Source organism: Ahaetulla prasina, chromosome 14 (genome assembly GCF_028640845.1).
Source record: "Ahaetulla prasina isolate Xishuangbanna chromosome 14, ASM2864084v1, whole genome shotgun sequence".
In the NCBI taxonomy this organism is placed as follows: domain Eukaryota; kingdom Metazoa; phylum Chordata; class Lepidosauria; order Squamata; family Colubridae; genus Ahaetulla; species Ahaetulla prasina.
This window is the reverse complement of record NC_080552.1, coordinates 24295564-24306863: the sequence shown is the minus strand read 5'-3', so window position 1 is coordinate 24306863 and position 11300 is coordinate 24295564. Positions and strand designations below refer to the sequence as shown.

The following is an 11300-nucleotide window of genomic DNA, read 5'->3' as shown; positions in this document are numbered from 1 at the left end:
CCCGCCCGTCGCTGCTGAGTCAGCCCGCGCTGCGATTGGCCTGCCGCGGGCCAATGGGGGCGAAGGGCGGGTTCTCGGCCCTCGCGGGCTTCCGGCTTCGCCCCCTCCCAAGATGGCGACGGTGGCCGAGCTGAAAGCGGGTAACGGCGGCGGGCGCGGCGGCTTCTCCTCCCATCCGGCGGCGTGGCGGCCGGAGCTCTCCCCGCTCCGGGGGTGCCGGGAGGGGATGGCGCGGGCGGAGGGCGGCGGGGCGGGGCGGGGCTGCCCGTGTTGACCGGCGGCGTGCCTGTGTCTCCGCGCAGCCCTGAAGGAGGCGCTGGCTCGGAGCGGGGCGCTGGGGCAGGTGCGCGCCCGCGTCCGCGCAGAGGTCTTCGCCGCGCTGGACGACCCGGGCGAGCCGCGCCCCGCCGCCCCCCGCGAGACCCTCCTGTTGAACGAGCTCATCCGCGAGTACCTGCGGTTCCACCGGTACAACTCGAGCGCCTCCGTCTTCCTGGCCGGTGAGGAAGTGGGGAGGTGCGAGAGATCATCCATCCGGCCCTCTCCAGGAGGGGCGGAGGAGTGTTTGCCGAGAAAGGACACCCCCACCCCCGACGTCTCTGGCTAGGGAACCCCGGCAACCTCCGGACAAGCCCCCCTCCCCCAGCCAGAAGGTCCCCGCATCTCTGTCCGGCTGTCCTCGGAGCTGAGCGCCGCCACCCCTCTGTTGCAGAGTCCGGCCAGCCCGAAATCCCCTTGGACCGAGATTTCCTCGCCAAGGAGCTGCACGTCGTTGAAGACCCCAGCAGCAGATCCGTGTAAGAAGGCGACCTGCTCTCCCGAGGTTTTCCTTCCTTGGTCAAACTTTGGTTGCCTCCTAGTCCAAATCCCAAATCACTTGCAAGCGGCAGTGGCCGTTTTTGCACTCTTGGCTCTAAAAGCAGCCCCTTTTCCAACTGGACATTGGTATTTATGAAGTTCCATGTGAGTTGCTGTTCCATCCCAAAGTCCTTCTTGTGCAATGAGCCCTGCTGAATTTGGAGAGCTTGATTGTTGAGTGACTCTACCTTGTGCCTTTATTTACCCTCTGGGGTCCCTCTCTGCAGACCCCACTGAAGTGGGCACCTGCAACCCTTTCACAGAGTCTCCTCTTTAAGTATTGGGATTCTTTTCTTTCTCTTGACAGGCCACTTTTGTATGGAATTCTAACTCGGCTGTTACAAGGCAATGAAGAGAAGGGGCCCCCCATGTCCCCCAGAGCCCCCTCGGTGGCACCTTCAAAGTGGACTATCGGCAAGCCATCTAATTGAAGCAGTTAAATGGGTACAGCACACACGAACCGACAGACGTGTGTATATATTAATAATACTTTATTAAACGTATATGCTGCCTGACTCTCAATGACTTTGGCAGCTCACAAGTTACAGGGAAATCAATAAACAATGGAGCCAGAGGTCTTCCTCACCAAAGACCTGGGAGAAGAGCTAAGTTGTCAAGGCTCTTTTAAACAACTCTTGTCTGTCTTTGAGTCACCACATTGCAGTCTGTGCTTGGACACTAATGTGTTAATAGCTTTATCTTAACTTTCAGAAACTGTTGCAGACTTGGAACATGGTGTGAGGCTTTTGAAGATACATGGGGTTCACAAGGCATCCATAAATAAAGTAACCACATTTTTTATGAGTAGCAGCTGTTTACATTTGTTATTGTGGTAATCTCTTTGGTCCAATAAAAACAGTTGATGAAGAAGGGCCACAATCATCTATACATTCAATGCTTCTTTCCGATCACCCCACAGAAGATCTATGTAGTAGGTTAAAAGTTGACTGTCGCTTGATGGCACTTAAGTCATCTGGTTGTTTAACAGCACAGTAAAATAATCAAACCTTCAGGACACTTCAGACAGGCTGTTCCAGTTCCCCTTTTTAGAGGAAGGCATAAATCAGCTTTGTAAGGGAGGGGAAAACCCCTCAGTCACCCTTGGCATCTTTTGAGAAGTGTGTGACATGTCAAGGCCAGATTGATTTCCCAGGCGTTCATCTGTTGCAACTCAACTACCAGATCTGGCACCCTCACAATGCAAGGAGCATGAACAGAGAGAGGTCTCTTGAAAGGGGAGCCCCAGAGGGACTCGCTTCAACTCTGCAGCATGGTGAACGGAGCCTGGGCAGCCACAACCACCCCCAGCAGCTGGCTTTTCCTTTCTGGCCATGAGGTAGTGGTCACTGCCTGTCAAGGGCTGTCCCCCTCTCCCTCCCACAGGACAGGGCAGGGCAGCTCGGCCTTGTGATCTGGCTGGAGGAGAGTTGCTCTCCTTTGATAGCTTCACGTTTCCAGCTTACTTCTGACATAATCAGAGTCTGGTCAACTCCTGTAATGCATGTTGCTTTCCTTAGTATATTTCCCTTCAAGATGAGGATGTTCTCCCCACTGCAGTTCCCGGTGGTTTCTGTCCCCCAAGCATCCCGCTTAACTTCTGCAAGGTGTCCTGAAGCAGCCCTTCCTTCCCCGTTCCAGCTCAGTCCTCTCCTGCCCATAAATCATCCCTTGCGTGGGATTCTTGCTTGACAGCCAGCCGGGTAAAGGCCAGGAAAGGGTTTCCACTCCTTTTTAAGCTGTTGCCATTGAGAAGTGCAGATATTTATAAAACAAGTTCACAGCTCTTTCAGCAGGCTTGGCTGCCCATCTTCTGGAAGGCAAGTGATGATAGCCCACAGATGCTCAAAGAGGCACCCGTGTGAAGCGGTGGCTGCTGCCCATCCGCCTATGCATCCCTCGGCTTTCCCGGCAGGGCCCTTCTGGGAGTTTGGCTGATAAAGAGAAGTTGCTTGTCCATCACTGCCAAACTTGAATTGCTGGATACTATAGGGCCTGAACTCTGCCCAATGGGGCCTGCTGCCTGACAACATCTGGCTTGGCTTGTGAGGCACAAGTAAAGAGAAACCAGGTTCACCCACGGTGGGGCTGCAGCTTCAAAAGGGCTAAGAAAGGGGTATCTGGACCTCTAGGATAATCCCTATGAGTTCTGTGCCCCTTTTCCTGGCAAAGGGTGGGTAGGGGGCCCCTGGGCAAACAGTCCAATAACCTCCAAATGCTGAGTGCCTGCTCCCCTGGCAGAGCCCAGTTGCACAGCTGGAGAGCATCAGGCCAGGCTTGGCAGGCAAGGGAACTCCTGACCCCAGGGCAGCAAGTGGGTCAGCCAGGTTCCCCCTCCTTTCCTGCTTGGGAAGGTGGGCCTGTGAGCGGCCACCAGCTTGGCCCTCCCTGCCTGCCTTGGGCTCCATATTTAGGCTGCTGCTGTTCTGCACATCTGCAGAGACATGTTTGCATCTGGAATGTGGAGGGGAATTGCTGGAGGATCCTGGCATTCCCTATTTGGGATGTCTGAAGACCCTGGGCCAGCCAGCATGTGGGGCTGGAGCTGCGGAGGGAGGGAGGGAAGGACCAGAGGTATTAGGGGGCTCAACCTCCTCCTGCAGGACCTCTTGCCTCCGTCCCTGCTGGGCCGAGGGGACCCACTCCGCCCCTTCTTCCCAGTGCCCCGGGCTTTTAACAGCTGCTTTTTGCCATTTAAGGGCAGGGAGGCACTGGGGAGATTTGCAGAGGTTCTCAGGAAGGGAGCACCAGGCAAGGTTTCTGCAGGAACCGCCGGGCACGAGCTGGGAAAAAGCGAGCCCTTCCATTCCCCAGAGACAGGCCAGCCCAAAACAGCCCAAGGTCCCCAAATGTTACATAAACAGGCCAGGGACAACACCCGGCTCCTTCCTCCTTGGGAACGGCCGCCCCCACTCAGGGGGGCCTCTGGCTTGAGCTCTGCATCAAAGCCAGGGCCAGATAAGAGCGTGCTGATGGCCAGGGAGAAATGGGGGTGCTGCCTCTTATCTGCCCCCCCACACACACACACATCTCCCTTTTGCTGGCCCTGGAAGTGCATGAGAAAGCAGGAGCGGTTAAGCGGCTGCCCATATCTCTGGACCAGATGAAAGAAAGCTCCATTTTGGGAAATAGTGTTGCAGTGGGAAGGCAGATAATTTCTGAGCCATCCCATAATGCCATGACATGAGTTATTAGGGGAGAAAAGGAGAGGGAGAGAATGCCTTTTAGCTGGGGGTGAACTCTGGCTGCAAACCCATCACTGGAGCCCTCTTTCTCTCTCCCTCTCTCTCCCCCTCACCCCCAGGCACAAGTGTTCGTATCTGAGCCCTGGAGACTGTTGGGGGGAGGAATCTGTGGCCCCTCCCCTGAGCCCGTCACCTCTATATAGAAGGGACAGCGCATCAGGCTCGGTCTGCCCAGCTGCTAGCAAGCACCCGTCCGGACGCGCCTGCATCTTCGGCTTTCTTCCTGGACTTCTGTAAGTACCCTGGCCAGCCAAGGATCTTCCTGCACCGTCCCTGGACAACAGCTGCTCCCCTTCAGACTAACTGCACCTCTTGGGGAAGACGGTGAGGTAGATGCCCCCGCAGGGCACAGACAAGCCGGTGACAGCATGGCTAGACCCAGATGGTCCTTCTCCTGCTTCTGCCTGAGTAACCTCAGGCCAGGACGCAGGGCTTGGAATTGCCTTGCCAGGATTGCTCTCTGAGCATCCAGGAGGCTGAGGCACGGGGAGAGGGCCACTGAGGCGGAGGGAGCCCCAAGGATCAGCTAGCCCAACCTGCTGCGGGAGTACCAGTTCCACTGTCCTGGGAAGTGGGTTGCGCACCCTCTTCTTAGTAACTCCAGTGATGGAGATCCCCATAGGTGGACTACTCTGCTGCAGTCCAGATCTTACTGCCAGGAAGCATAGAAATGAAATCAAAATGCAAAGCAGAGCTAGTAACTCCACCTGCACAGAATTTAAGAAACCGAGACTGCATTCAGCACCAGAATAAATTTGCCCTGAAGACAATCCCAAATAGGAACAATCCATTGATGAAATGATCCAAGATCATTTCTTTCAAACATGTTTTACTGTTTGTATATGCTATAACAGGCTCAATTAAGTCATCTTTTCAAATTGCCTTCATGAATTCCTGAATGTGATTACTCGCTGGCAATTAAAATGCTTTTTCTGGGCCGAGTCTCCCTGCGGTTGCTGTGCCCCTCACAACATCAGTGTCCGCCCTGGGGTAGATGAGCTGGGGCGGCTGCTCAGCCTCTCAGGTCTGAGGAGTGTTGGGCCATTTGTGGCAACATCCAGATTTTAAAAAGAAGCTGTGGCAGCTAGTTTGGTGGAGCCTCAATAACTTAGTTACTGGGCTTGGTCTTTTATTTCCTTGAAAAAGCCAAGGATGTCTTAAGAGGAGACCCAACTGCTGTGAGTAAAGAGGGCAACAGAAACTCCCTTTTTCAGCCAGGGGGTCAGCGCCTGCTGTAAACCACTCAGAGTAAGGGTCTTCTTACCAGCAAACCTGGATGTCAGCTGAGCTCAGCATTGAGAACCAGCAGCAGCCGTGCACAGCCTGTCCTCTTTGCATGTTCCGTATTTAGAAGTTACCTAAATCATTTGTTCTGACAGCCCATCCTTGACTGTATCCCTTCCTCCTTTTCTCCTGAAACAAAGAGAACCTTCCGTGCAGGTGAAGGAGCCGGGCAGGGGCTGCCCCACAAGGCAGGCTTGGTAGGAGGGTCTCATTTGCAGGGCTGCTAAATTCCCACCCTGGAAGCCGCAGGCAGCTTTCAGCCCCGAGGTGGCAGGTGTGGACAGCTCCTGCTGGCCTCTCTCCTCTGTGGGGATCGTGGTGGATCTGGCCTTCCTAGCAGAGCCATTGGATCTAAATGGCAACTTCTTTCAATTATTGTCTTTGGAAGGGATTCCGTTATGCCCTAAAAGGTATTTGTTTTGAACTTGTTATCATTAGGGTATTTTTTTCCCGTCTCCCTTCTTCTTTTTTGGCTGGATCTGCTCATAATGAGAAGAACGTGGCCATATATGGTAGCCTGCCTGCATTTGTGCAAGCAGAGAGCTTTGCAAATGGCCTCTCTGCCTTTGGGGGCTTGGATCCCTTTGAAGCTCTCCGTGAGGTCAAGGGAGCTCTTCTGGTTTCTCCCCAAAATGCCCCTTTATTCCGTAAATGAGAGGAGGCTAAGGATTTTAAAAGACACAAATGAGAAGAGGGTAAGAGGTGAATCAAAAGGGCTTGGAACGTTTCTTTCTGCCCCTTAAAGATTCTGGGAACTTTTCAAAAATTTGCACTCTGGCTGAAAAGGGCAAGGATTAGGAAATGGAGCAGAAAGCCCCAAATTTCTCCGTCTTCATCGTGTGTGATTAATTCCTGTCTTCTGAACTTAGCAGCCCATCGGCAGATGCAGCTGACAATATTTATATTGTCTGCAAATGTTTAGATCCTGCCTTCCACTCTGCAGTGCAGGACCTCCAAGGCAGCTAAGAAATGCGAATTCCAAACACAGCAATAAAGAACAACGTAGCCCAAAGAGATGCCATCAAAACAACCTTAGTGAGGCAAATACTTAACCAACTGAGCAAAAGAGGAAGCGACCCCGAGATGGCCACATTTGCAGTTCTACTGACCGTCGATGCAGGGCTTTCTCCATGGACTTGGCTGACTTGTGATTATGTCATAAAATATCTTGACCAAAGGCCAGCCAGTCTTGCCAAACAAGTGATAAAAGTTTCCAGTCCTAATCCGTCAGTAACACAGGGGAAAGAGACCCTCCATGAAATCTGCAACAATTTCCCAGCTGTTTTTATGGAGAAAAGTTTGAGTTGCCACCAGCGAACAGGCCATGGAGCTGCTCACAGGCCTGCTTGGCTGAGAAGCTGACAGTGGGACTTCCAAGGCAGCAGACCTTTGATTCCTGATGCTGGGAGTTGGTAGAAGGAGGCCTGTTTTCTTCCTGCTTTGCCAAGAATTAATTAATTTTCTCTTGATTTTGATCATTATTTGATGCATAAAACAATATCAAGGAGCTGGACTTCATTGCAAAAAGTTGTCTTGAAGTTATTTTTCACTGCAAAAAGTGTGGACTTTAATATAGCTTGATGTAAGAATTAAAACAAAACCCCAAATATAGTGATGCTTTTCTAAGTGATGGGTCTGCTTGGAAGGCCCCTCTCTCCTAGCCAAGTTGGGGGGAGGGTTGTCTCTTCCAACCAGCAGCAATTCTTGCAACTGTCCTGTTCATCAAAGCATCATCCTGATCTCTCTGCCAAATGCGCCCCCCTCCCCCTTTTTATCCCAGGCTTTGCTTAAAATGTGGTCATAGGTGATGCCTAGCTGAGTCCTGCATCCCTGTGGAGGTAATATCTTTAGATTAGAGCCACACTTGGCCCTGTTTGGTACCAGCATTGTGTTGATGTATCTTATTCTGCCGGCATGGATCAAAAGGGCCCCGAGTGAGTTCCCAGCCTTTGTCCAATCCAGAGGGAGATATTGTGCCAATTCAGGGCTTCCTGGGTAATAGAGTGGCATTCAGGTAACCAGTGTTCTCTCCCTCAGGTGCCCTTTAAGCCAAAATGGCACAGAAGAGCCAACTCGGTGATGATGAGAAATTCCTTTTTGTGGATAAGAACATCATCAACACCACAGTGGCCCAGGCCGACTGGTCAGCCAAGAAGCTGGTCTGGGTCCCTTCAGAGAAGCATGGCTTTGAAGCCGCGAGCATCAAGGAGGAGAAGGGGGATGAGGTGCTGGCCGAGCTGGCCGAGAACGGGAAGAAAGTGACCTTCAGCAAGGATGACATCCAGAAGATGAACCCGCCCAAGTTTTCCAAGGTGGAGGACATGGCTGAGCTCACCTGCCTCAATGAAGCCTCCGTCCTGCACAACCTCCGGGAGAGATACTTCTCAGGCCTCATTTACGTAAGTCTCTCAGCCCAAGAAAGCAGGGTGTTGGCCCTGGGCTGTTAGTTGCCGATTGCCAGCCCAACCTTCCTCAGCCCGTGTCCTCCAGGTAGGTAATGGCTGTCCTCCATCAGCATGGTCAAAGGGAGGGGAAACGCACCCAGGGGCCAACCGACCATGGCAGCCGGGCTGGGGAAGTGTGGGGGGGAGGGACGGAAACCTTGAGAGAGGTTTCGTTTATTTTGGTTGCTATAATGCACAAGTAAGGAAAGGAAAAGGAAGATGGGTGGTTAAAGAGGGATGAAGACTAAAAATCCAAGAAGAAGGTTCCAAGCAAAACAACACACACACACACACACACACACACACACACACACACACACATGACCTAGCCTGCTGCTCTTTCTTTTCTTTTTCTTTTTTTATTGAGTTTTAAAAAACAAAAACATTTTCCCCCCTTTTTTCCCCCTCCCTCCCAAAAAAAACCAACACAAAAAAAACAAAAAACAAAAAAAAACCCTTCCCCCCTCCCCCCCCCCCCCCGGCTTCCCGGGTCAATCACAAGGTATTGTTATACATAAACCAAACATAGAATAAAATTTTCCCTTCCAATCCAAATAACCACATCCAAAGCTTTTCATCTCCCAACCCCCTCCCCATTACATAAAATAACTTTCTAATTATTCAAAGGCAATCTGATATTTCTTAATCTGATATCTGTTTTGTAGATAATCAATCCATTTTTTCCATGCCTGCTGCTCTTTCCATCTGACTGCTTGTCAGAATGAGCTTGGAAGAACTAGTTCTACAAAATTCTGCAGGAAGCCACTTGGCAGGATGGATCAGCCTCTTTTTCCTAGGGGTTTCCTGGGAACACACGGCTCCCTTTTCTGTCCGTTTTGAGGGCTTTTCTTTTAGAGGGTCCACCTTCTAGGAAAGAGAAGCAGCTTGTTCTGCAGTCCCCCTCTGCCAGCCAAATGAGATGGTCCACCCTGGTGGTCGTCCCTTTTCCAACCTGAATTTGCACCAAGGGGGAGATGAGAGGGACACGACTGAGCCAGCCGTCTCTTCTTTAACAATTTCCACACCCAGACTAATCTTCGTGTGGTGGTGGGGAGCACAGAAAGTGCCATTTTCCTTTTGGGGAGCTGGAGGGTTTGTGGCTGAAGGCTGGGAAGAAGAGAGGCGCTCCAGGCCGGAAGGGGTATGTGAGATTTGCACATGGAGGGAAAAGTTTATGCCCCTGTAAATCTGTGAGCCACAAACACGGATCCACAAGTGGGACATCATAAAGCTCTTTCCCCACGTTTATGGGTCTTTGGCAGGCCTTGCGAGGAAGGGTGTTTCTTCCCAGTCATAATGAGGATGGGTGAGGCTGCCAGGAGTCCCCTGGCAGAGTCTCTGAAGGTAGTCATGAGTGAGAGACTCAATCCAGAGATGGCCATTGGCAGAGGCAAAGAGATGGCAAAGCGATGCTGAGAGAAACACAGAGGAAAAAGTTGCCCCCCAACCAGCGCAAATCTTCAAGGCTTCCCCTTCACCGCGGCCCTGAATACGGAGGCTCTCTTTCCCATCTCTCTTGGGGTGCCTCTGGCTGCCTGGACCCCCTGGAAAGTTCTCATCAGTTCCCCCAGATGCCCAGCGAGCCCCCCACCATCCAGCTGGCATTCCCATCCTGGAAAGCCCTGGCTCAGCCCATTGCCAGAGCAGCCGGAACCCTGACTTCCCTGGTCGGCTGAGAGCCATACTGGGCGCTGCTTGGTGTGAAGTCTTTGGGACATTTCCTAATATGGTCAAGAAGAGGAAATCCCAGGCTGCAGATTTTGCCTCAAAGCCTGGCTAGATCTGAAGGGCAGCCTGGGTGCATCTCTTCAATTACAGACTTGGAAGCTTTAATAACAGATTTTTTTTGGGGGGGGGGAGGTGAGGAACAGGCAGTGGAAAACACCCTTATGGATGTTGCATCAGTTGCCTAGGCCCCAAATCTTGAGCAGGGGCATCGGGGAAGAGGAATACTGACCCCACCCTTCAAAAGGGGTTTTATTGTGCAAAGTGCTGGGCATTTACAGGCATTCTGGGCTGATCCAGAATCCCCCCAATTTCCCTTCCCATACAGAAGTGACTTTAAATCCGAGGCATTGCCCTCCTTCTCCTATGAGGTCAGTGAATAGGAGGGCTCCGAGGTGAGAGGGCTGCAGAGAAGGTGTCCAAAACCTGAGCAGGATGGGGAGGGATTTCTAGCTATGGCTATCATGGCTGTGATGGAGCCTCCCTGTTCAGAAGCAGTCCAGACCCTGGGAAGGAGAGCTCCCCTTGACCTGTCTGCTTCCTGCCCTCCCCGCACCTCAACTGCCATGGTCCCTGCAAAGAACTGGCCTTCTCCTACAGTTTCAGGGATGTGGTGGTCCCAGGTGAAGAGGCTGACCGCTCAGGGGTCTTCCCTTGCAGACCTATTCAGGGCTTTTCTGCGTGGTGGTCAACCCTTACAAGCAGCTGCCCATCTACTCGGAGAAGATCGTGGACATGTACAAGGGGAAGAAGCGCCATGAGATGCCGCCCCACATCTACGCCATTGCCGACACCGCCTACCGGAGCATGTTGCAGGGTAAGGTGGCACGCCCTTCCGGTGGGCATCGGACGGCTGTTTCTGCCACCCGGGGGCTCCGTCTGGCTGGTTGGCTCCTCCATCGTGGAGCAGGAGCGCCAGAGCATTCCTCCCAGTCCTTTGGCATCGGTGTTTGCCATCTTCCACCAGCTTGTGCCTCAAAAAGGAAAAGCTCTCCTTCCACCCGCCCATGCCGGGGCACGTGGCCAGAGAGAATCCCAGAGCGTAGTTTGGCAAATAGGGGCATGGAGAAGAAAGGGCAGGCAGGCAGGAAGAAGCTGCCACTGCAACATCCAGTTGGCAGCCAGGGATCTGCCATGCCATCCTTCACCAGGGAGATGGAATTTCTTCTCCTGGAACAATTGGCCAAATCAGAGAGCCTGCTGCTGGCCCGAGGGGGCATGCTTGCGCCAGTGTTTGGGCTTGGGCATCCAGGTGCCTGGCAGTGGACCCTTAAATCACACACACCCCCTTTGCAAAAAGGCTTCTGATTGGCTGGACAGGAGTTGGACTCACGTGCAGCTTTGGGGTGCAGAAAGGATGCGGCCATCCCACAGTGGCTTTGTGGTTTCTGTTGTCTCAGTTGGTGAGCCATTCTGAGGCGGGAGCCGGAGGACTTTTATCCCTGGGCAGAAGCGATAGCTGGTGCCTGTGGTTTCCCTTTCCTGCCACTCTTTCCAACCCACGCAGCTCCCTGTTGGGCATCGTCCCTGGCAGCCCCAGATCAGGAGGTGTCGGCAGCACCTTTGCTGGCTCATGTGAACAGATCCATGGAGTAATCTAGTATTTAAATCTATTGAGTTGAGGCTGCCAGGGCAGCGGGAGGAGAACAGCCCAGGTCTGCAGGGGAAGCTTCCGTGGGAGAAGCTAAGGGGGTCTTCTATAGATCACCGAGTATTTCTAATGCGTAAAAGAACCAAGGTGGTGTTT

The 11300-nt window shown here is 52.8% G+C and overlaps 2 protein-coding genes across 3 annotated transcripts in view; both read left to right on the top strand.

Annotated features, from left to right (window-relative positions):
• The first annotated feature begins 6 nt into the window (after positions 1-6).
• Positions 7-1665, top strand: CEP20 (centrosomal protein 20). 2 transcript variants are annotated; one of them, XM_058157143.1, is made up of 5 exons: positions 7-140; positions 303-500; positions 713-797; positions 1166-1302; positions 1570-1665. In XM_058157143.1, exons 1-4 carry the CDS (start codon positions 113-115, stop codon positions 1287-1289), a joined length of 435 nt encoding a protein of 144 aa, XP_058013126.1. In that variant the 5' UTR covers positions 7-112; the 3' UTR covers positions 1290-1302; positions 1570-1665. The 2 variants fall into 2 exon arrangements, with proteins under 2 accessions (XP_058013126.1, XP_058013127.1); XM_058157144.1 differs by having other exon boundaries at positions 1166-1327.
• A 139-nt stretch (positions 1666-1804) lies between these two features.
• MYH11 (myosin heavy chain 11) overlaps positions 1805-11300 on the top strand; it is a 33203-nt gene continuing 23707 nt past the window's right edge. Inside the window, exons 1-4 of the mRNA XM_058157130.1 lie at positions 1805-2194; positions 4160-4333; positions 7422-7783; positions 10214-10370. Of these exons, the coding sequence (XP_058013113.1) occupies positions 7439-7783; positions 10214-10370 (502 nt within the window). The 5' untranslated portion in view covers positions 1805-2194; positions 4160-4333; positions 7422-7438. The remainder of the gene's footprint in view (positions 2195-4159; positions 4334-7421; positions 7784-10213; positions 10371-11300) is intronic.